The sequence below is a fragment of the Balaenoptera physalus genome, assembly GCF_965194825.1.
Source record: "Balaenoptera physalus genome assembly, chromosome: 1".
In the NCBI taxonomy this organism is placed as follows: Eukaryota; Metazoa; Chordata; class Mammalia; order Artiodactyla; family Balaenopteridae; genus Balaenoptera; species Balaenoptera physalus.
This window is the reverse complement of record NC_138882.1, coordinates 157,774,464-157,798,903: the sequence shown is the minus strand read 5'-3', so window position 1 is coordinate 157,798,903 and position 24,440 is coordinate 157,774,464. Positions and strand designations below refer to the sequence as shown.

Genomic DNA, 24,440 nt, shown 5'->3' with positions numbered 1-24,440 from the left:
ACCCCTGAGCTCCCCCAGGCCCCAGGCGGCACCCCTCCTTTCAGAAGGACCAGCTATGTGTCCTCCACTGCAGCCCCTGGACCTCTGAGGACATACCCTGGTGCCTCAGTTCTGAATCTCAGGGCCAGGAGTGGGAGTGGGAGCGTTTAGCCTTCATCCCAGGACCCCTCGGCAGTGTCCCAGCGGGAGGTGCCAGTCCCTGCTCAGATTCCTCAAGGTCAGGGAGCTTGCTGCCTCTGTGCCGTCAGAATCACCTCCTCTCCTCCCACAGAAACCTGCTTCCCACCCGCTGGCCCCCTGGAGCCCCTCTCTGCCCTCAGGGCCTGGAGCCTGCCCGGGAGGGGCCCGCAGACGTGCGGGGACAGGGCAATCCTCCAGCCTCCTTGTGTGTGGAGACTGCGGCTGCCCTTGGGCCTCGCTGGCTCCACGGTGGACGCACTGCCCTAGGGGGTCCTGAAGGGATATGAGGGGAAGGGTCCCCGGGTGTGGCAGGCCTGGAGGGATACTGGGGGGCTTTGCTAGGGCTGGCTGATTGGAAAGTGGGTCCTGGGGTATAGAGCATATCTCCTGGTGTGCCTGGGGAGGGAGAGGAGGCACAGACGGGACAAAAGATGACCTTCAGCTGGCGGTGACAATGGAAGGGAGACTCCAAGGAGCCATGCTCCACAACCCGCCCTCTGCTGCCACCTTGATCCCATTCTATTCACTCACACCATCGATCTGTGGCCCACTTCCTTGAACCCTATCACATGCTCACTCTCCTCCCCAGCAGCCAGGCTCCAAGACAGGATCTGCAAGTCTTCTTGTAGAAGAGGAAGAAACCCTGATGGTGCAACTCCAGGCCTCTGCCAGCAGGAGGGAGAGGGGTTTGGGCTGGGCCTGGCATTCCTGGGCTAGAATCTGGGGTGCCTCTTCTTAAGAAGGTGGTGGGAGAAGGGTGGGCCACACCCCAAGGCGGCATCAGCAGTGGCATCAGCAGTGGCCCCTCTCACCTCCTACTCTTCCAAGGCAGCAGGTGGCGTCTGAGGCTGCCAGTGGACCAGAAGAGACAGGCCTGGAGCCTGGGGAGGTGGCCTTCCTTACACACACGCACATATGCATGCAGGTGGGGGTAGGGAAGTACTCTGAGAAGAGGTCATCAGCTCCAGGGGCTAGATGCTTCAAAGGTTAGGACCATCGACCCGTGCTAATTAATAGAGATGACTTGCTCAGCACCCACTGAGAGGGAGTCACTCTTCTTCAGGTCAGTGGGAGGGAGACAGCAGGAGAGGCAGAGGCAGAGAAGGGGTCAGAGGAAGGGAGGAAGAGCCCCAGGGCTGGTGGAAAGTGCCTGGGCCGGGGCAGAAGAGCAGCAGAACCCAGCCTGGAAAGAGAAAGGGAGGCTGATGAAGCCAAGGGCAGCCAGCCAGGGGTGGTGGGCCAGTGCGTGCCACCATCACTGGGCACTGCTTGCCTGGGTCCCTGAAGTGAGAGGAGGGGCTGTCCCAGGGTTGCAGTGTCTTCCCCCCAGCCCCCAGCCCCCTTGTTTCTTCTTTCAGGGCAGCCTGCATTTCTCTACCAGGCACGCTCACCCACGTGGACAGAAGACAGGCTGAGCCCAGACTGCAAGCTCAGCCAGTCCAGGAGAGAGGTGTAGGCTTTGCAAGACCTGGGGAGCCCTTCTTGCGTCACCATCCCTGCTGGGTGACCCAGCCCTCAACCACCAACACACACACACACACACACACACACACACGCTCCCACACAGGTGTGATGTCAGACAGTGTCACCCAAAATACTCCCACACTCGCCATCTCATGCACGTAGCCAGGCTGTCTCACCCACAGTCACACTCATATACTCATCCAGCCCCCCATCCGACACCCTGTTTCCACAGACGTTCACAGGCACCCACAGTCTCAGACAATCTTTTGTTCACAGTCACGCACTCCTCTCCCTGGGGCTCCCTTCCAGGTCTCCAAGCGGGGCTGGTGCTGGGATGATGAAGCACTCCGCCGCAGGGTGGGAGGGCCGGAGACTCCAGGGTGCTGGGTCAGAGGCCCCGCAGTCCGCTCCTCCCTCCTGCGCTGCACAAGGGCAGAGGACGACTCCAAAGGTGATTTATTAAGGGGCGAGCGAGGTACAGCGGGAATACATGGTGCGGTTCACACCGAGACCTTCAGGGTGGGAGGAGCCCCCCCCCCCCCCCCCCCCCCACTGCTCCCTGTCGGCCCCAGCTCAGCTCCCCCGGCTCTAGTCAGGCAGAAAGGGTGGAGTGTGCTCAACACAGCTCCACCTTAAGGATGATCTGGCTCAGATCAGATCCTCCCCCATTCATCCCAAAAGGTCATGTTGGGGTAGAGACAAGGAGGGCGGGGAGGGACAGAAGGGGAGCGGGCAGCCCTTCACAGCAGGCGGGGACAGGAGACAGCCCAGGCTGAACCCCTCCTTTTTCCCTTCTTCCTCCCACCTCTTGGGGGCGCGGGCCTAGCTGAGAGCCCCTCAGAGTGGCTCTGCTCACAGTGCCCAGGCAGGGAAGGACCAGCAGCCCCGTTTCCGGACGTCTGGGGAGTGAGGTAAACTAGGGCCCAGCAGACCCCACCCTTTGAGGGCCGTGCCTGGACGCCATCGTCACACTTCCCCCTCCCTCCCCCGGAAGTTCCAGAGATGGGACAGAGGAGGCCACCTGTGCCCAGCACCGGACCCGCCCCGTATGAAAATTTTCTTTTTCTTGTCTCTCCTCCTCCCTCTCTTTTTTTCTAATGGCACTGATGGGAGGGAACCGGGACAGGGGAGTCAGGGCCGGGGACCCGGCCGGCTAGGGGGCGACGCGCTCCCGGGGCAGGTCGCGCCGGACCCCGTCGGCGCGCGGCGCGTAGACGGCTGCGGGCGAGGGGGCGTCCAGGGCGAAGGGGCCGGGGCTGGGGCTTGAGCGGCCCGACGACGCGGCCGAGGCGGCGGGGCTGAGCTGCACGGCCGTGGTGTCCTGCGCCGTGCGCTCGCTGCTCTCCATCTCCAGCGCCACCCGCCCGCCGCCCCCGCCTTGGCAGGGACCCGCGGCCGCCGTCGAGCGCGAACGGGGCGCGGGCCCGCGGCGGCGGCTACACACGCAGCAGGCCGCGAAGAAGCCGAGCGCCAGCACAAGCAGCGCCGGCCCCGCGATGAGCGGCGCGTTGTGCCCCGGGACGAAAGAGGCGAAGGCGCCCACCAGCGTCACGTTCACGCCCGCCAGCAGCACGCACAGGCCGCAGGCGCAGAACAGCGCGGGGGACGGCGGGCCGGGCAGCCGGCCTTGAGCGCGGCCCGCGGGCGCCCGGGCCGGGGGGCCCTGGCTCTTCTCCGGGGGCGGCATCGGCCTTGGTACTCCGGGCACTCATCCAGCTCCCTCCTGCCGCCGGCCCCGGCCAGCCCTCATGTCAGGGGCTCAGCTCACAGTAGTCCTGTGGGCACAGAGCAAGGGAGAGGTCAGCAGGGCATCTGGGCTTCCAGCCCCACTTTCGGTTCTGTGGTTACATTCAGTGCCTGGGAGTGCAGAGGCCATGCCGTCTTGGCCAGCCCCTGTCTCTGCCTCTGCCTTTGGGAAGCAACGGCTCACCCCCCATGGGAAGAGTCCCTTATCCCACCAGGTCCCTGGAGTTCCTCGTGGCTAATCTTGCCATCTTCCCTCCCTCCCCACTTCCTTATGTCCTCCAGACAGTCACAGGTCCTCCACCTCCTCTCCTCCAGGAAGCCTTCTTGGGCTAATTAAGTGAGTAAATAGGTGTAAAGTCCTCGGCGCAGTGCCTAGGTGCTCACTGAGTGATAATCATGATCAGTAGTTCTAATCAGAGGCCAGGTGGCAGCTCTTGGGACTTAGACAGCTTCCTCCCTTGAGTGGTGGAGGCCCTAGAAATCATCTGCTCTAGCCCCAGCTCGTCCAGAAGAAGAAACTGAAGCTCAGAGAGATCTAGTGATTTACCCAATATCCGGGACCGGGACCTCATGACCTGCTGCCTGGCCTGGGCGTCACCACCCTAGGCTCTGATAGGCATAGCAATGACATTAACTTTCCTGAATATCAGATGAGGCCCTGGAGTGAGTGACCACATGAGAGTGAGGAACTCCTGAAGTTTTAGATGGTCATTGAGAAGAGACAGTCCCTACATGGGTTGGGCTGGAGCAGACCCAAGGCCCCGGGTCCTTCCCAGTCTGGGCATTCTATTAGATTCCACTCCTACCCCCATCCCATCCCCCAGGAGTCTAGTGTTGAACCTGGACTCAAAAGCCCAATCACTGGGTACTAGGATCCCTTTCTAGGATTTTCTCCGTTGTATCTGGTTGTGGGATCTATCACTGGATTCTGTAATTCTGGGAATGCATACAGAAGCAAGGGTAATGTCATCAGAGTCTGGGGAGTTTAAGACTTCTATTTGAGAATTCTGCTCTATAACATGAAATCACAGGTATTAAGGCCCTCGAAGGATGAGATCATAGCCATGGAGCTGTGTTAGAATTGTGAAAAAGTGTTGGAAAAGGGCTCTGAGTTGGGGTGGGAGGGGAGTAATTAGATGGGACTACTGGTTGGCATGGAGCATGCTGGATGAGTAACGGAGCATGACCTGGACAAGTGGCCTAACTCTCTATGCTTCAGTGTTAACACCTGTAATGTGGGGCTAATAAGAGAACCTACCTGATAGGGTGTGGTGATAACTAAATGCTGTAAGCTAAATCAAGTGCTTAGAACAGTGCAAGACATAGTGAGATTTCCATGTTGGTCATGTCATAGTGGTGGCTGATAAAGAAGGGGCTCTAAGGTCTCAGATCTGGGGGGGTCAGTCATGTCAAGTTTGGAAACAGAACTGTTAGTCTGTCCCTCAGATGGAAGTGCCTCAGGGACAGGCCCTAAATTATCCTTCCTGAGTCCAAAGCCTGTACACAGAGGAGTTGGAGAGAATTTGATGATGGGGTGTGTGAAAACGAGGACTAGTGCTGGGGAGGGGCAGCTCAGGTTGTCACTCTGGACACAGGTAGGAATCAGCTTGGCCCAAGCAGGTCAGAGGGTCTGGAGGCCACCTCCGGGCCTGCCCAATGTGATGACTCCAGGGCTTCCTCCCCTGGCATCACAGTGGGAGGTGGCACTAGGGGAGGTGACAGCTCTCCTGCGACTCCAGCGAGAAGCTCCTGGCTGACACACTAAGCTGGCAGGAATTCAGAAATCCCCAAATCCTGGCAAAGAAAGCATGTGTTGACCCTTGAGGGCCTCTACCAACCACAGGTTCCTCAGGAAGCTCCATATTTGCATGAACCATCTTTGATCTGCAGCTGTTGGTTCTGCCAGGCAGCAATAGCAGCCGCTGAAGGGGTACAATTTACTGTTTTTAAAGCAGCTTCACATCCATGACATCACTGAATGATACACCTGCTTGATACTTATTAACAGCCACATCTTACAACTGAGGAAATGGAGGCTCAGAGAGGGAAGTTGATCTGGGTCTAGTGGCTGGACTAAAAGGAAGACCAGAATCAGAGAACACATGGTCTAGTTCACACCGTATGCAATCGTGCTTCATTTTAAAGAGAAGGCTTTGATCCCGTTGGTGTTGATGTGGAGGTAAATCTCAACACTTTCTTCCTGTTGCCCTCAGGAGGGGCTGTGAGATTCCCAAATTTTACCCCTTCTGTACCTCATCATTATCTGACATTGTCCTTCCTATGGGGAAGGCTCTGTCTGAGGCTGATGGAGGGAGCCCCTGATGGAGGGGATAGTGTCTGGCCTTTCACCTTATCTCACAGCAGACTCCTGAAAGCTGACACTGGACAAGGGTCGGGGGGCAGGGGGGGGAGGCCTAGGTGGCTAGAGGATCCAAGGCTCTCCTTTCTTTTCCCTTATAGAGAAGACTCTTTATCTTTGGGTTTTGGCAGTTTTACTATGATGTGCCAAGGTGAGATTTTCTTTGTATTTATCCTTTGTGGGCTTCCTGATGCTTCTGCAATCTGTGGCTTGATTTTTGCCCGTTTTGGAAAATTTTCAGCCATTATCTTTCCCCCTATTCTCTCTCTTCTCTCCTTCTGGAAACCTAATTGCATACATGTTCAACCATTTGACATTGTCCCACACATCTCTTATACTCTATTCTGTATTTTCTAGCCTTCCCCCCCCGCGCCCCGACCCCAGTTCTCTCTGGCTATTTTTCTACCGATCTGTCATCCAGTTCACTAATCCTCTCTTCACCTGTGTCTTCTCTGCTGTAAAATCTGTCTATTCAGTTCTTAATTTCAGTTGTTATAACTTTTCAGTTCTAGTATTGCCACTTGATTCTTTTTCATAGATTTCAGTTTTCTACTGAAAAACTCTCTCTTATGTATTTTCTTGAACATATTAAACTCTTTGAAGTCCATGTCTGAAAACTCCAACATCTGGATCTCTTGTTTCTATTGTCCGTTTTATTGCTTTTGGTTTTGGGTCATTAAGTCTTATCTCCTGTAATGCCAGATCATTTTTTAATTAAACGCCCAACATTGTAGAGATAGCTTGAGGCCCTGGATGATGTTGTCTTCCTTTAGAGAAGATTTACTTTTGCTTCTGACATGCAGCTGAAGAAGGGACAGGCCCAATCTAGGACTGCACTGACTGGGAGCTGTGTTTCAGTCTTCCTGAGTCTGGTCTATAGCTGGTTAACCAGTACTACCAGAGGATAGCCTTTTGGGGCCCCCAAATAAAAGCTGGAGGTGTTTAACAGGGCCTTTCCCCTTTTTAAGTCCTAAATTCCAATTTTGACTTCCCAACTCCATGGCCACTGCCCCCTACAAACTGGAAAATGCCTTAAGGGAAAGAGTGAAATAAAATATTACTTCTCTTCTCTCCAAGATCTTGGCCCCTCAAGTCCTTACTGCCTTGGTAGCTCTCCCATGCCTTTAAACAGATTTCTTAAATGTTTAATCCAGCCTTTTTAGTTACCCTCAGTGAGTGAGTTGGTCTGATACAAGCTAGTCTTTCTTAGCCATAAACAAGTCTGGATGAGAATCTGAAATTAGCGCTTTCAGATTGCTAACGAAGTTAGTTGTGTTATGTTGAGCACTTTGCAATAACATCTAATTTAATTTTCACAGCATGAGATTAAGTATTATTGTCATATCCTCATTTTATATATGAGGATATTGAGGCACAGAAAGATTCAAGTTTCCCAAGACCATTGAGTGGCAGTGGTGGTGCCAGGACTTGAAAACTGGTGTCTTGACACCAAAGCCTGAGTTCTCAACCCAGTATAGCGCTAGGTTTGCTAAGTGCTTGTTGAATGACAGAAGCACAGGGCACAGGCTTCTGTAGATAAGCTCCTGTAATCAGCACTTATGCTGCTCAAATATCAACAGCAGAGGAGGACAGGGTGTGTTTTGTGTGTCTCTTAAGGAAGGTAAACTCACTTTGCTCCTTCCTTGGCTTAGCACACTCAGTTCAACTAAAGCAAATACCTGCCCAAGGGCTGAGCTTCCAGGGGCTAATTGCCAACGAATGATTCTTACCTGCTCCTGGGAGGCAGAACTGACTCTGGAATACAGAGTACTCCCAGAGTCTCCACCCCAGGCAGAGAAGAGGCTAAGGGCCGATTCCTGAAGTTGCCTCCACCTTGGTTAATTGGGATCTGGAGCACGCAGGGGTGAGGTGTTGAGGTCGTTCAGCTATTGCAATTCAGTCTGCAGCACCATTTCCATCTGGTGGACTGTGGCCCTCCAGCTGGGGCTGTTGGATACTGTTTTGTAGCGAGTGCTCTGGCTTGCTCTGCTCTGGGTTTCGTTGGTGCTGTTCACCAAATCTTTTTGGTACTCCCGCCTTCTGAACACATGTTATGATTGCACTTTCTGGCCAGTTCGTGATTAGGTGGGGCTGTGTGACTAGTTCTGGCCAATGAATTGTGCCATTCGTCACTTCCAGGATGGAGTATTTAATTTCAGAAGCAGGACCCTCCGAGTTGGTTTTATTGCTATCCCTTCAAATATCCCTTCAAACCCTTTCTACCTCATCCCAAGGCCGGTCTTCAACCCCATTGCCTGAGCAGGAGGGAAGGTCATTGCTCTGAATCTTAAGTTTTAGAATTGGAACCTTCTCTTTAGTGAGCGCCCCAAGCTGCTGAACCTGTAAAGATCATCTCGTTCAATTCCTTCATCTACAGAGGGGGGACACTGAGGCTAGGTGTGAGGAAGTTCAGGGAGGGAGTCTGTGGCCAAGCCAGACCAGAACCTGGCCTTTTCCCACAAAGCCAGGGCTCTGACCATTGCCATTCAGCTGCGCATGACCCTGGTCAGGCAGCCAGAGTCCCCCCTGCCCTGCCTTGGCCTGGGAGACCGTGTGGACTCTATTTGGGAGTCCAGGCCATAAGGCAGTTTGGGGCAGAGGCAGACACTAGGGGCTGGGCCTCAGATAACCAGGGTTCTTGACTCTGGTCTAGTTGGGCAACTTGGGAGGGCCAGGGGCCCTCTCTGGGCCTCAGCTGCTGAATGTAAAGGGAAAGATTTAACCAGATTATTGTCTCTGAATCTGTCCTCCTGCTGCTGGTGGTTTGTGAAGGTGGACATGGAAACCAATCAGAAATTACTGCCAATATATCAGAAGATCTCAAAAAAACAGTACATTATCTGTAATATGGCTGTTCTTTGCTTTGGGCTGGGATTAAGTCATTCCCCTCACCCTGCCCTGCAGAAGTAACCTGCTGCTCTGCTGTTCAGGGTGGGGGTAGGGTGGGGGGTGGCTCTGATTTTGGGGAGAGGGGCGCTCACGTCGAACAGCAACTCTGTGCTAAGCACTTCCCCTGCACTAACACATTTAATCTTTCCTATGACCCCGTGAGCTGTTGCCATCCTGAACCCAGTTCACAGTGAGAAACTGAGGCTGGGAGAGGTGAAGAACATTCCCTGGTTTACTCAGTTGTGATAGGTAAAGCTGGGATTTGAACCCAGTTCTGTCAGATTGAAAAGCCATGTTGTTTCTGCTACACCAGAATTTCTGCTTACAGAAGGTATAGAGATATTTGATTATTTTAAAAATTAGTAATTGATTATTACTATCCAGCCAATCATCAACAAGCTTGGGGCCCAGGGAGGATGGTCCTCATAGGTGGATGCAGAGCTCCTAGAGAGGGGTTCTCCGTCTGAAGCCCCTCAGGTCAGCCTGCCCCACCCAGTCCCTGAATCTGGGATGTCTGTGTTGTTCTAGAGCAGTTACTTGACCAGGGGCAGTTGCCAGGCCTCCTGGTCCCAGGTTCCTGCTGCAAGGGTCCAAGAGCCTCTGGGCAAGGGGGCTGGGGCTTCCGTCCAAGCATCAGGCACTGGTCCCAGCACCCTGTCTTCCATATGAGATTGAGTCCCTTATTTGCTCAGTCTGAGCTCTTTCCCCTCACTGTGAACCCCTCTGTTTTCCTTAGCTTTGGCCCTTCTGTTCCCCTTCAGTCCCAGAAAGTCTGGGCCAGCTCCCTCCCCTGGCCTCCCCATCCACCCCCCTCCATTCCACCCCCATCGTCAGGGAACCTCCCACATCACCATTACTCAGTGCCAGCTTATTAACTACTCTGGAAACTCTCAGCTTCTGCCAACTGAATTCTGCCTCCTGGGAGCCCCCAAAGTTGCCACCACCCCCACCCTAGCCAATCCCACTGCTCCCCTACTTCTGCCCAGGCAATAGACATGCGAGAGAGTGTGCGCGTGCGCGCGCGCGCACACACACACACACACACGCGCACAAGGCTCACCCAGATTCTCCAGGCTGGAAACAAGAGAATGAAGAGAATGAAATCTGGAGGTGTGGCTTCCCAGCTCCTGCGTCCGACACCTGGGCCCCATGATCCTCATCCCTGAGTGCATGTGCACACACACACATCACACGTGTACACTCAGTGGCCAGACATATCCAGAAACACACACACAGATGCATTACACACTGAGAGCTGCAAACACAGGCCAACACATAGCCAGACAGAAAGACACTCTGAGTTGCCTGCCTATCTGGTAGAAAGAAGCTGTTGCCCAGCAGAGGTACCTCTGGAGACTTCTCTTTGCCTGGGAGTGTGGAGGTGGACTGCAGTTTGGCTGCAGTGGAACTGCCCTTCCTACCCACCTCTTTCCAAGGCTTTGGGAGGCGCTCTTTCTCCTCCAGCCCAAGTCCCCTGAGGGACTTAAGCATCCTTTGCACAGCTGCCCCACCCTGCACCCTCTTAGTTCCTTGGCTCCTCATTTCCAACGCCCAATTCCTCCGTTCCACCCCAACTATGCTCCCCCCCGTTACCCCAAGGACCTCATCACCCCTGTCATTACCCTGAATCCTTCCACCTCTGAGAAACCCAGCCATCCTACTCTTGACTAAACCCCATTGCTACCACTATAGAAACACCTGTACAGCACCTACTATGTGCCAAACACTGTTTTAAGCCCTTTATATTATTAACTCACTTAAGCCCTATGACAACCCTATAGATAGATGCTATTGCCATCTCCAATTTTGGATGGGGACAAAGAGGCTCAGAGAGGTTGAATCACTTGCCCAGGGTCACAGACATGGTGATAATATGTGGCAGAGCTGGGATTCAGACCTAGGCTGTGTGTCTTCTAAATCTGTGTTCTTCACCACGACTCCACAGCCTCTTGCTGTTAACAGTGCTCTGATCTAATGCAATCCTGGAACTCTCTACATTTTCTCCGTGAGCCTCTTGCCTCTGCTTCTTTCTGCTTCCACCCGAGAACCCCCACTGCCTTACTTCGCTTACCCTCTTGCAGTTTACCTTGTCTTGCCACTTGTTCCTTTGTCCTTCTGCCAAAGCTGCCCAGTGATGCCTCGACCCTGCATCAGTCCAGCTTTCTGTCTCCTCCATGTTTGTGCCCAAACTGCTAAGCTTTGTAGGTGAAAAGAAAATCACCAGCTGGGTGGCAGGGCCCTCGTGCATCCCTGTCTCTGGCGCGACTCAGGGCCTCAAGGCTCCCGGGGAACGTCCCCCTTCCTAGTCGGTGCTCAGCCCTTCTCACCGCGCCTGCATCTCCTGGAGGCACTCAAGCCTCTCCTTCTTGAAACCAAACAAAGCCCCCACCTCCCCCACACCTGCCTGCATCTTGAGAGCACTGTCTGCGCTCCCTACTGTACCTCCTTCTCAAAGGTCAGTCCACTCCCATCGCGCTTCTGTGCCACCGTGCTCCGAACCTGCTTGCTCCAAGGCCGCCAGTCACCTCCTCGGTGCTGAATTCAGTGAGGACGGTTCAGTCCTTAGCTAACTTGACATCTCCACAGCTTTGGACCCCTGAACCCTCCCTCCTGGGAACATTCTCTTCCTCTTGGAAACAAGCCCATTAAACTTCCTCTTCTCCCACAAAGCCCAGACTCCCAGCCGGAAACCTGGCTTCATCCTTGCTCCTCCTCCTCCCTCAGGCTTTCCCCCCCACATTTCGAATCTAGGCCGTCACCAGCCCTGCAGATTCTTCCCTCCAGGGATCTAGAACCCATCCCTTCCTCTCTAGTCTCACTGCTACCCCACTCCACTCTCCTCCCCCATCGCTCCCTGCTGAAACCCCTCCTGGGCTCTCCCAGCCCTGCCTCCCTCCAGGCAGCCCTCTAGATTTTGCTGGAGCGGAGCAGAACTCGCCAGGTGTGGTCAGGTGGCCACGCTGCTCCTGTTGCCTCTACTTTCACCTGGCTAGCTCCAGCTCAACCGTCAGAGCGCAGCTGGGACGTCGCTTCCTTCAGGAAGCCTTCCTTTGCCTCCGTGATTGGGAACTGCTGTGTCCAGGTCTGTCTCCCCCACTGGTCTACCTTGAGGACCAGGATTATATCCACCTTGTTTGCTGCCACATCCCCACTGGAGTGTCTGGGTCTCCGCAGGTGCCCAGGAAATATTGGTTAGACAAATGGTTAAGGTCAGAGGGGCCACTGCGGCCTGCCTTTTTCTGTCTCTTGGTTTTGAAGTCGCTCTGTGCCCGCTTCTCCCTATTCCCTCCTCACTTTGGGTCTTGAGAGGGTGTGGTGGACAGCTGGGTGGGGACTGGAGGTGGATTCTAGGGCAGATTCTCACTGAGTTAAAGACCGGGGAGGGATCGGGGTAAAGCAGAGGGGCCCAAGGCAGCCTCTCTATGCCGTGTGTCCCCCTTCTCCTGTTTCCCTCTCTGTCGTTCTCATCTCTTTTCAGAGAACTGTGCTCAAGGCTACAGGTGCTTGACCTCTTGTCTGGCCACTACTCAGTTCCCCTGGGGTTTAGGGCTGGATAGAGTATCTCCTCCAATCCTAAAGCTACCCTCCCCATCGTCTCCCTTCTCCTTTCATCCCCTTGCCCTCCCTCCAGCCTCCCCCAACGCCTGTAGCTTGCACTTGCCTGAGCCGGTCCAGTGGACACTTCTCTGCCGGTCCTGCCCCGGGAACCCCCAGGGGAGGAAGGATCCCTAGAGAGGAGGGCAGCCAGGGGGGCGCCGACTTGGAGGGGGTTGCTTGGGGGAGCGGCGGCTGGCCCCCCTCACTCACCCGGCTGGCGGCTTGCAGATCCCGGGCTTAGCGGGTGGGCGGGGGCGTGAGGGCGGAGGGGCTCCAGGGAGCAGCTCCCGGGGACCCCGAGGTGCCGGGAGGGCCCTGGCTGTGGGCTGCGCCAGGTCGGAGCGCCCATCTCAGCTTCCTTGCGGCCCCTCGGCTCCCTTGGACCCCCCACGGATCAGTGTTCCCACCAAGTCTCTCCTCTTTGGCTCCAGCTCCGCACCGCCCTTCTCCCCTCCCCGCCTCTAGGTTTTAAGCTTTTCAAGCGCCTGGCAATGAACCGCCAGCCGCCCACACACTCTCCAGTCTGGACTTCGTGAGTCCGGGATGGACACATTGCCGTTCACTCTAGAGCGAGGGGTGTAGGTCTCACTGGCTCTGTCTTCAGTTTCTGGCAGATTCCCAACCCTGGGCGGGGGTGGGGCTTGGGGGCGGATGGGAGGAGGATGGAGCCGTGGGAGCAGGAAGATTTTTCCAGGGATGGGGCTTGTTTTCAGCAACCCTTCTCCAATCACCCTCCACAAATCCTGCATCCTAGAAAGAGGTGTGGCCACGAGCCCCTTATACAGCTCCTGGTGGGATTTGGTGGGATTTGTAAGGGTTTCTTTGGGGGTGGGAGCGGGGAGGGAGTGCTTGGCCTGCCTCCAGGCTGGACTGTGTTGGCGAGGACTGGGTGGGAGTCTGAGGTGCTGATTTTCCAGGACCTGGGGGAGTTCAGCTGGAGGAGCATCTCCAACCCCCCCTTCATTCATTCACTCATCCATTCATAAATCCGCCCTGATGTGAACCACGTGCCAGGCAACCTTCATCCTGACAGTGGCCTGGGAGGGACCACTCATCTTCCATCTGCAGATGAAGAAACTGAGGCTCGAGGCCTCACAGTCTGTTGCCCAGGCCCTGGAGGGGGGAGGGGGGTTGCTGAACCAGTATGTGAGTCTTATCCCTAGACTCCAGCTCCAGCCTCGTCAGTCCTCCAGGTTGGCCCAGTGGGGATGTGACTTGCAGGGGGCTGCCTGGACCAAGCACTCCCCACCTTTGGTATAGTCTCAGCACCCAGCCCAAGGCTGGCTAGGCACACCCACAGTTGAGGTCAGAACAGGGCTATTGGATAGAACTGATTTCATTTATTGAACAGACCGCTGTCCCATAACCTGTCCCTGTCCCCACCCCCCCAACGCTGAATGGAGGGTTCCGGACCTGCTCAGAGGGGAGAGGGCGCTTTCCCCTAACACTACCCACCGCACCACCCCTGTCTGCTTGGCCCAAACTCAGCTTCTTCCAAAGCATGGATGGGGAGAAGTCACGTGTCTCCGCGCGGCCACTACTGGGACCAGGTGAAGGGGGTGGGGGTCAGGAGTAGAGATGCAGTTGGGGAGGAGGTATCTGGACACTCACCTGGACTGGGGGAAGGGAGTTCTCAGGAAGCCCATGGCAGGGGAAAGAGAGGAAACAGGCCCAGGCCTTGAGAACTCCCAGAGTTTCAAGGGTCCTTGGAGCTCCACCCAGTTCTTCCCCAAAGGACATAGCTCTTGCCTTTTCACGTGTTCATTTCCTAATTTAATCCACTCTGATGCCCAATGCTGCTCTGTGCCTGGCCCTGCCAGGCATCTGGGATACCATAGCCCTGCCTGGGGGAGATCATGGCTGGGAAGGGTTGATGGTGGGTGAGGGGGGGACCACAGTCCCTACAGCTCAGGCACCACCTTCCCCACTTCCACCCCATCCACCCCTAGGCACCTCTTTGGGGTGCTGCTGGTGAGGAGAAAGATGGACCGGAGGAAGCGTTTCCTTACTGATCAAGGAAACCAAGCCTGAGTTATTGTTGATGATGATGATGTTGAGGAAAAGGAGAAGGGAGAGGGAGCAGGCGGGAGGGAAATGCAAGGAGGGGAACACTGACTTCCCTCGGGCTGGAGGAACCAAAGTCTCCCCAGCCCACCAGCATTTGTGAAATTTGTTCTGTCCATGGAGGTCTGTCCCACTGTGGTCAGGGAGCTGGTCCCTGGGGCCTGTGCAGAGGGCAGCAGAGGGTAGAGCCATGGGTGGGGAGAGAGAAGAGGCCTGGATGCGAGGTTTGGGGCAGTCTCTCACCATGGGACTTGATGAGTCCTTTTCCTGCAGGGCCTCAGCTTTCCCATCTGTACAATGGGGTGCTCTCTCCTGCTTTTGGTGTGGTTTTCCAACATCCACTGGGTACCTTCCATGTGCCTGGCCCTCAGCGCCCCCACTCTCGTGAGGGGGAAATAGAGGCCACTCAGAGTGCTGGGGGCTGTGATGGAGGGGAGCCCTGGGGCTGTGGGAGCACAGAGAAGTCAGGGAAGGCTTCCAAGAGGAGGTGTCATCTGCACTGATCCTTGAAGAATGAGACTCTTCCTAGCTTGTCTTTCGCTCACCGACCAGGACAGAGGCCACATGGAGAAGATGTCTCCATAGAGGTCATACAACTCTGCTTCACCCTGAGGTCGCAAGTGTATGAGGAGAGGCATGGAGGGAGGAGCAATATTTCCTGTACAGCCTGGCTCCAAACCCTGTACATACGTGGAGCCTTGAAGTGGCTCTCCCGGGAAAGCCTAGGGAATTGTTTTTCCACTAAATTTAAGCCATTTAACATTTATTGAGCACTTACTGTGCACCCTGATGGTAACTGGAAAAGGGCAATAGACAGTAGGTTTAAACAGGATTAGTAACTGTTTTGTGAAAAAGAAGACTTCAACCTGCCTGGAGGGTGTCGAGAGAGGGAGACAGAGGCTGGTGGAAGAGGATGAGGAGGGCACTGTGGTTAAGGGGACACTTGGAAGGAGGCCTTTGAGGGTGGGGGATTTGATAGGCAGAGAGGAGCAGAGTGGGGGGCATCCAGGAGAACACAAGCCAAGGCTTGGGGGCTGGAACGTGTTTAGATGGTTCCGGAGCAGTGAGAGGGTGGGGAGAAGAGGAACGCTGGAGGTCTTGTTTGCAGTCAGATCATGAAAAGCCTTAAATAGTGGAGTCAATCCCCAAGAGTCTCAGCGCAGGGCTCAGCTCAGGAGACACCTCCTCCTGGAAGCCTCCAGGCCTGTGCGTCACCTGGGCTCCTGTCAAGGCAGCGACCATTTTGTTTTTCTAGGCTATGCCGCTGTCTGGTTCACTGCTGCTCAGGGCCCGTTTCTGAGCAGCTGCCTGGAGCTTTTGATAGTCAGGGGAGTCTGGTCCAGGCCCTCTATGCAGCCAGTGAGCTCCTGAGGCCCAGGGCCAGGCCCAGACCCTGTGTGGTTCCTATGAGCCTGCGGTTCACTTCCCTGGCCAGGCTGGAGCAAGAGACTGGGGTATCACTGGGCCCCAAATTCCAGAAGATCCAGCCAGTAGATCAAAAAGGGAAGAAAGCTGAGCTGCAGTTCAGAGAGAAAATCCAGGTCAAGAGCCTGAAACCAGAGACACCGTGGTCCAGGCCCCACCCCACCACAGGGAATCCATTTCCAATGGCCTTGGTGAAAGCAGGTCTGGCATCTCCAGGACCTGGTTCATCTCTGGTTTGGACCCAGGCAGGCTCTGAGATTGGGGTAGCAGGTGGGAAGAGAGGGCAGGGCAGGGGGCAGCCTGTCAGCCCCTGCCTCAGCCCTCCCCAGCCCCCCGGCCCCCTGGCTTCAGCTTCTCCAGGGTTCTGCTCACGGTGGACAGGCTGCTGCGGGCTCCTGCGGGAGAGGCCAGGACAGGGCTTGCTGAGTAGACAGGTCCCGGGTCAGAGCCACCCAGAGGGACCCGGGGTCAGAGAGGGCTAGAATGGGGAGGGAGGGAGGCGCGGTTAGAGTGGCCCTTCTGGAGGACAGCAGCATGGTGTGGGTGTTAGAGGCAGGACTCGGGGCTGAAGGCCTGGTTTCTGGACGCACCACTTCCCGGCTGCCTCACGTAACCTCCCTGTGCCTCAGTTGCCCCATATATAAAGTGGGGCTAATTATAGCACCTGCCTCATATGGCTGTTCTGAGAATGAAACAAATTAACATATGTAAAGTGCTTGGCATGGTGTCTGGAATGGAACCTTCTGCGGAGTACTAGGCACTACCACTGGCAGCAGACCCTGAGGGTGGAGGCATCTTTGAGAAACTCTTGCTCTGGCATCTTCCAGTGTGTGGGGATGAGGGAGGAGGGAGATGCCCAGTTTCAGGTACCGGGTCTCAGGTCTGAGAGTTGGATTCCACAATGGGAGAGGAGAGTGAGAAAATAAGCGGGCCTAGGGGAGGGAAGGGGGCAGTGTGGTGCCATGCTGGACCTGACAGAGAAACCCTGGGGACCAGAGGAGCTGAGCTCAGCTGGGACTAAGAAGGGTTTTGACTAAGCTCATGGAAGAAATACCCAATGCTGCTGTCTCCCTGTGATTGGAGAAGTCCCCTCTGCACTTCCCTCAAGGTTTCTCTGGGGCCCCACAGAGCTGTGCACCCAGAGGGGGAAGATGGCAGATGGACTCTGGGATTTCTGGAACTTACTTTCTTTATTACCATTGGCGCTGGATCTTCCTTCCCCGTGGTCTGCCCCTGGCTGGGGGTGGATTCTCAGGCTCCCTGTAGGATGAGACCACCCCAAGCCCCCTGGTTACCAAGCCATTCTCAAATCAAGTCCAGCTTTGGGAAGGGAAGTCCTTCTTGTTGTCTACTCTCCATCCCTGCTGCTGTCTTTGCTCCACTACATTCCTTTACGTCTCCCACATGATCTGAGCTGATCTGGGGAGAGGAGCGAAGGTGGGAGAAATGGGCCCTGGAAGGAGAAGGTGGCAGATTTTTAAGGAGGTGGGGGTCCCGGGGAGACCCAGGGATACGTAGCCCCACAGGATTGATGGAGATGGGAGCACATATGTGGGGAGCTGAGAAGAGGAGGGGAGCTGTACAAGGGTCCTAAGGTCTCACACACAGCCAGTACCAGTGACACACATGGGCTCGGCTCCACTGCAGAGTGGGCCACAGACTTACAAACAAAGTGTCTCACACAGCCTTTGTCAGGGAGTCTGCTGGGGGCCGGGGAGAGGACTCACCTATCGTAGGCAGGATGTGGTCCAGGTTGCACCGAGCCTTCAGGAAGGGGTAGGCGAAGATGAGGAGCCCTGAGAAGAGAGACACAGAGGGGTTCCGTGATGGGGAGGGAGCCTGTTTAGTTTGAGCTGCATGAAGCTGTGGGCTGTGAGCCTGGGGGTGGATTATGGGTGAGCATGGGAGGAACCCGAGTGGCAGGGTTGGGACTGTGGGTGTGTAAATGCAGCCTGTGAGTGTGTGCGTCGGGGGTTCCCCAATACCCGGCCCCAGGAGGGGTTGGGGAGCAGTGCCTTCTGCGGAAGGGGCTACAGGCTGGGAAGTCCCAGGCCCCTGGCTCCACACCGCCCAGGTGATGAGCAGGTGGCTTTCCTCGTTCCCAGCTGGCTGGAAATGGGCCCACTGACACTCCCCAGCTCTCTGATGCCCCCCCCCCAGGGCCCCCAGGGCAGGACTGGGGCTGCTCCTCGGTGTGCTTCTTTTAGCCCAGACCTGGGGAGGGGGTAGCAGAAGAGCGAGTCCTGCTCTGCTCACTCCCAAGGGTCTGTGGCCCTTGGCCTGAGTTCACAGGTACAGATGCCCAGAGCCCACCAGCCTCATGCTTCTGGTTCTGCTTGTGGCCCAGGGTGGTGGAGTGGGGCGAGGGATGGTACCCAACACCACTGTGGGGAGGTGAGTGGGACTGGCCCAGATAGACGGATAGATGCCTGGACAGACATACCTGCTGCTGCGACATTTGGGAAAAGAAAAGGAAGCCCTCTCTCTGAGCTGGATCCTGTCCTGGCTCAAGGAGGGCCCCACAGAGAACTCTGTCCTCTTCCACCTGCCCCCCATCAACTCAGCCCCAACAGGCTTATGAGTCCCAACACTAACCCAAGAGCCCAGGGCTTGGGACTGGGAGCCGGAGCTGGAGCAGCCCAAGAGGGGTGGTGGCCAGCTCCTCCTCCACATCTCCTGGCCCCTGCAGCGTGCTGTGGGAATCTCACCCCAATCTCCCTCTCCCTCCCCGTACCCCCATGGCTGCCTTGCTCACACCTCTCGCTTCTATCCTCCCCAACCAAATTCCTGATGACCCAGCTCTTCCCTCCATTCCTCGTTCACCTGACCATGGCCCCAGCTCCCTCTCCGAGCCCAGCACCTGCTCACCCAGAGCAGCGGCACCAATAAAGATTCCGCCCACGGCAGCTGCAGCTTTGGACACGGAGACACCAATGATGATGCTGCCGGCCACCAGGCCGAGGGCCACGCAGGCCAGCTGCAGGCAGCGGAAGTCTCTGCTGCTAATGGGGATGTCCATGCAGGCCCACCCGGCCAGCGGAGCCTTTCCCCCTGAAGAGCCCTGGAGGTCTCAGTCCTCTCGGATGTCTCCTTGCTGGAGCTCCACCTTTAGGGAGGGAGTTTCTGGGCAGTAAGGTTCTGGGCTGGTAACCCTTGGCTTATCTGCAACCCTATCCGACAATAGTCTTAGCTAGGATCTCTCCCAGGTCGCCCCAGCTTACTCTTCCTCCCCTAAAGGCCCCTGAAGCTGGAAGCCACTCTCAGGACTTCTGCCTGGTCACATCCTGCCTTGGCTGCCAGAGTTCTGGAGAGCTGGAACTGCCCCACGGGGTCCTCCCCTGCCAGCCTCCTCTCGGGAGAGCTCAGCCCGAGCTCCCCTGCCCAGGACCTCCTGCCCCAGCTCCCTGGAGCCTACTCAGCTGCCACTGAGCCTCGGCCTATTAAAGTTTAAAGCAATGGAGGTGGGAGGGGCGGTGGTCCAGAGGACGTGGCTTCCTCAGAGATGCAGGCAGCAGGAGGTGCTGAGTTATTTATGAGGTCGCAATGTGATCTGCTGCCCACAGGCCCACTAGGGCAGTCAGCCCAGGTTCCACTGTTGGTCCTGGACGGGGCAGGATGAGCGGGTAGCTTCACAAGCGGCTCGGCAGCCAGAGATGTGAGGAGACTCCTTGGCCACATGCTCAGGACCCACTCTGCTGTCCCTTTGGTTGGAGGTGCACCTGGGGGCCTCTGCTTGGGGACTCAGAGACGGAGGCATGGAAGGAGACCCGGACGAGGCTCAGGAGACAGGAACAGCGACAGGGACAGGAGGAGGAGTGGGAGAGGGTCCTTCCAAGTCCCCTCGCTAACCCCGCCTCTCCCCCCTCCTCCCCCCTCCCATCAACCTCTGGGCCCCCAGGCAGGGCTGAGAGGTCCTAGTTTGAGGACGATCTCAGGCGACCCTCTTCTCCTCAGGTAGGCTTCCTTTCAGTTGCCAGTGGGCTGAGAAGGTGAGCCCTTCCATCTGCCCTGGGATCCCTGGCGGGGGACTGACAGGGAAGAGCAGTGGTGGGTGCAGGGGTGGGAGGAAACACACGCAAGCTAGGGAGCTAGGGCTGGGAAGAGGAACTGGCAGGGGCTGGGTGTCAGCAGTCGGGGTCAGGAGACGGGGACAAGGCTGGCGCCTCCTGACCTCCGGGCTGAGCTCTGCCCAGCCTGTCTGACCTACTTGCAGAAGCCACCAAGTCAAGGCCGGGCAGCGGTAACCTAGCCCAGCCCGGCCCCGCACCCCAGTGCCAGCCCTCATCACTAATTGCATTCTCTGGCCCTTAATGAATCAGCACAGTTCCCAGGGTCCCATCACCAGCCCCACTGGCCTCTCTTTGGATCTCCCATCTCTCCCCTCCATGTCTGCCGTCCGATGCAGCCAGGCCCAAGGCCTCTGGCCTCCACCTGCCTCCACAGCTCCTCCTGCCACACACCCCCACCCGGGCCTTCTCCTCTGTGGCCCTTCTGCTGAGTGTGTACCTGGCCTCTGCCATCTGGAGAACCCTCATTCTGCAGGACCCTGCTTGGGCAGCCCCAACTCTGCAGAGCCATTCCTGATGGCACCTGAGTGGCTGCATCCCCACACTGAAGTGCCTGCCACCTGTCCCTACGCTCTGTCTCCTCTGTAGACGGTGACCCCCCTGAGGGCAGGTTCAGGGAGTGAGCACCACTGAATGGATAGAGGGCACCTGGGCTGGGCTTCTGGACACAAGGACAGAGCTCGGGGAGGGCTTGGACCTGTACGACCACCTCGGGTTGGCAAAGAGGAGGGCCGCGGGCACCATGGGACCTCTGTCTCTAACAGGAGGCTTTCCTGGGTGGGGGTAGGGGTCTGGGAAGGCCAGGGTCATCTGACTGAGCTTCAGCTGAAGGAAGGCCCTGTCAGGAAGCTGGAGTGAGGCCTGGGCGGGGACATGTATGAACTCAAAGGTGTGAAGAGAGGAGGGGTGACCGCCGAGCACCGATGGGCCCCAGGGCCATGTTCCCGGCCCCATAAGAGGAAGGCCCTGGAGGTGGGCATCCCAGCCACAGCTGCTGCTGCCAACATCCCTTGTGCCTCTCGCCAGGATGAGGTCTGATTATTCCTCTAATTAGGCATCAAATGACAACCCATGTCTCTGTCACACATAATTTATCCCCCACTGACTAGTTTTAGAAGGAGCCATCAAAATAGTTGTCCATGAAAACGTGTTCCTGAGACATGAAGCTTTGGGAACCTGAACACCCTCCACAACGCCCCCGGCCCCTATTAAGTGTCTGCGTAACTCTGGCCGGGCAGGGCCTGTGCCGGCTCCTCTCCTGCTGTCAGGCTGAGGGCGACGCTCCCAAACCATCAGCAAGACAGAGGCTCCCCGGCCACATCTCCGAGGTGGGAACCTTGCACTGTGGGCCTCACTTTGCTCATCTGGCGAATGGGGATGGGGATGGCAGGGGCCACGGTCAGGGGTGCCTGTGCATTGTGAGTTTCAGATTCCAGACACCCTGACCTCTGAAAGCTGGAGACAAATTCTAAATTAGAGTTTCCTTTGACACTGTAAATCTCTCAGGGCACAGAGGCAGAGCAGAGCATATGGAAGAGAGACACATTAAGCCACCGTCAGTTACAAGATCACAGAACCTCCCAGCTCCTTTCCAGAACAGATGGGGAAACCGAGACATGGGGAGGTGGAAGGACGGCTTCAGAGTCCATGATGGAACCCAACGTCCAGATTCCCCGCTCAGCTGGGAAGTACGCTAGCACATCTCTAAATTATCTTATTTGAGGTGGGAGGAATTGGCAACCCTATCATCAGAGGGAGACATGGTGTTCAGAAGAATCAGTCAAGGCCTGCGTCGTTCCCGCATTGACAGGAGTGTCACTAAAGGCTACTGGAAACTTGTGACACCTGCTCCTCTGTTGATTACAAATGTAGAGAGGGAGACTTGCCAATTCTTTTCTCAATACTGGCCGTACCAGCTCTGAAAAAGAAAGTGCATGCTTGCCCTTGGGTGATGAGCTTACTGTCACAGGTGGATGAGATGGGAGCCCAAGGCTCTAGAGCCTGACCACCCCACACTTCCCCATCCCCAAGCTCAGAGCCCTCCTAGCTGAAGCCTCGGCCCTCCAGGCCCCCGGATCCAGAGTGTGGCTAGACCGTGAGTCACTGCTGAATTCTGTCACAAAATCTCTTTGACAGGGAGGCCAGGGCTGGAGGGTGCCTGCCTATGCTCTTTCCTTCCCGGAAGCACCAAGTCCAAGGGTGGCATGGGGGTGGGGAGGAAGAGTGGGTGAACAGGCCTCAGCTTGGTTTAGTTCTGTTTATTTTCCTTGAGGGATGAGGACCCTGGAAAAGAGTTTGATTAATTCACCGATCCCCTGGGGGACAGGCAGCTTTCCCGCACTGTTTGGAAGCTGAAGTCGGGGAAGTGGCTTCCAAGGCAACTGCTACCATGGCAACAAGAGTGCCAGCCGTTGGGGGGACCTTGTTTCTCGCTGCTCCCCTCAGACCTCAGCAGCTGGAGCAGTTGGCATGGGACTAGGGCACTGCTGTTCACCGAGCTGGATCTGGAGAGGGGCAGTCAGCCAGAAGGGAGGAGGGGCCCTCAGAGCTCAGGCAGGTGGACACTTGGAGGGAGAAAGACTCCATCCCTGTACCTGAGCCCCCAGGTGGAGCTCAGACAGGAGTCCTCAGGGTCCACTTGAATCAGGATGGGCTGGGGCTGAGGCCTGCCGAGACTGGATTTGAGGCAAGAAGCCTGAGGTCCAGGACACTCCAGCCCTCTCCTAAGGGCAGCCCGCATGTGAGCCCTAGAGCTGGGGCTCTGGCTGCCACAGTTCCAGGCCCCAGAGCCTCCCTCAGCACGTCTGCCTCTGCCCAGCACAGCCAGGCACATGGCCTGGTCCCCAGAAAGGGCAAGGGACTTCCCAAGGTCACCTAGTGAACAGTGGTAGAGGAAGGACTAGGACCCCGGGCCCCAGCCCCCAACCTGGCTCTTCCCGTGGCATAACAGCTGCCCCGTGGGGACAGGGACCCCCGTCAAGAGGGACAGAGCAGCCTGCCAGCAGGAGGATCCCACAAAGGGCCAGAGGCCAGCCCCGTGTGGAAAGGCCAGACACATCTCCACCCACACAAGCCAAGAAAAAGGTTTCTTCATCTCCATCACTGGGGCCCAGTTGAGCAATTCTGCCCCAGGAGACAACAATAAAAGTAAGTACAACCATCACGGCTACCATAATATTTATTGAGCACTTACTATGTGTGCTTGGAACTGCTCTAAACACTTTACATTTATTAATTTGTAACTTTCACAGTAGCACCATGAGGTAAGCACTAGCCTCCCCAATTTTTGGTTTAAGAAACTGAGACCCTCAGAGATTGTGTAACTTGCCCAGGGCCCAAGGCCAGTAAGTGGAAGAGCTGGGATTTGAACCCAGGTAGCACAGCTCTGGGTATCAGGTCTCTCTGGGAAGAATTCCAGTTCTACCTTCCTAGCCCTACAGCTGTGGGCAAGCTATTTTTTTCCTTTTTCTGCTTGGTTTTTCATGTTAAGTGGGGTAAAATAGCACCTTACCTCATATAACTGCTCTGAGAATTAAATGAGATAATGCCTGTGAGCTTCTCAGAAAGTACTTGTTACAGAGTAAGTGCACAATAATGCCAGCAAAACTGAAGTAGGCACAGTAGCATTTAAGCAGAGCTGTGGATGAGAGAGGCCTTGCCAGGTGGACCTGGGGAGTGGGATGGGTGGAATACTCGGTCCAGGAAGCTCCTGTAAGTCACATCCCTGCTGGGCCAACCTGGAGGATTGACCAGGGTGGGGTTGGAGTCCAGAGACAAAAGTCACACCCTGGTTCCCAGTCCCCAGGGACAGGGAGACTTTGGGTCAAAAGGCTCAGATTCTGCAGGGCAATTTATCCAGCCCATCCCACACCGGGTAGATGAAGAAGGGACGTGAGGATGTTAAGGGTTCCTGCAAAGGAAGGACCATCAACAAAAAGTATGTCCTCGTTGACATGGAGGATTCACGGTGTAGAACACCTGGCAGCCTGGCCCATGACCTGCCCCCACAGGGAAGAGCCCCGCTCCCCATCTCAGCTCTCTGCTCCCCCAGGGAGCAAAGCTGGCAGCAGCGCCCAGTCTTCTGCCCTGACACTCAGAGCTCCCTCTGCCACCTCCTTGGGAATTTCTAAAGGCGCTCCCCATACAGCGCTCTGAGTCTGGTTCTGAGGATTACTAAGGCAACGCGCACAGAAGCCTTCTGCTCGAAGAACATGAGGACTGTGGATCGAGGCGCCATTTTTCTTTGTTGCCAACTCTAGCAGGACAACCACAGTCCCAGGCACACGATGGAGCCTCAAGAAAGGCTTAGTGCTGCTTCAGACAGACGGGACTCTGCTCCACTTGGGTGGGTGGGCTGGGCTGGGTACAGGGCACGCCTGTTAAAGCTGCTTTTTGAAGCCAGCTTGCGTGATGGTTGCTGACACGGCCTCTTCCACTGGATAGGGAGAGCCTAAAAGGCAGAGGCTGTTTCCCACTTATCTCTGGGTCCTGGCGCAGAAAAGGAGACCGACAAATGTTTGATGAGTTGCATTTCCTCACCTAAAAAAGAGAAGCAATGGTCTCTCCTTCACCTTGTGTTATGGATCCTCTGAAGTGCTATATTCAGAGGTCTCGACAAGGGGCACCCCCACTCGGCTGGACCCAGCCCC

The 24,440-nt window shown here is 56.2% G+C and overlaps 2 protein-coding genes across 7 annotated transcripts; both read right to left on the bottom strand.

Moving 5' to 3' along the window:
* Positions 1-507: 507 nt before the first annotated feature.
* On the bottom strand, positions 508-12,840 carry TMEM275 (transmembrane protein 275). 3 transcript variants are annotated; one of them, XM_082463340.1, is made up of 2 exons: positions 12,446-12,840; positions 508-3,419 (listed from the first exon to the last, which is right to left on the bottom strand). In XM_082463340.1, the coding sequence occupies exon 2, from the start codon at positions 3,329-3,331 to the stop codon at positions 2,798-2,800; it is 534 nt and encodes a 177-aa protein (XP_082319466.1). In that variant the 5' UTR covers positions 3,332-3,419; positions 12,446-12,840; the 3' UTR covers positions 508-2,797. The 3 variants fall into 3 exon arrangements, with proteins under 3 accessions (XP_082319466.1, XP_082319467.1, XP_082319468.1); XM_082463341.1 differs by lacking the exon at positions 12,446-12,840 and adding an exon at positions 10,725-12,430; XM_082463342.1 differs by lacking the exon at positions 12,446-12,840 and adding an exon at positions 11,081-12,430.
* On the bottom strand, positions 3,339-24,411 carry KNCN (kinocilin). 4 transcript variants are annotated; one of them, XM_082463384.1, is made up of 4 exons: positions 18,593-24,411; positions 17,452-17,520; positions 16,910-16,984; positions 3,339-3,419 (listed from the first exon to the last, which is right to left on the bottom strand). In XM_082463384.1, the coding sequence occupies exons 1-4, from the start codon at positions 18,741-18,743 to the stop codon at positions 3,409-3,411; spliced, it is 306 nt and encodes a 101-aa protein (XP_082319510.1). In that variant the 5' UTR covers positions 18,744-24,411; the 3' UTR covers positions 3,339-3,408. The 4 variants fall into 4 exon arrangements, with proteins under 4 accessions (XP_082319510.1, XP_082319512.1, XP_082319511.1 ...); XM_082463386.1 differs by lacking the exon at positions 3,339-3,419 and adding an exon at positions 12,984-16,119 and having other exon boundaries at positions 16,910-17,011; XM_082463385.1 differs by lacking the exon at positions 3,339-3,419 and adding an exon at positions 12,984-16,119.
* Between the last annotated feature and the right edge of the window lie 29 nt (positions 24,412-24,440).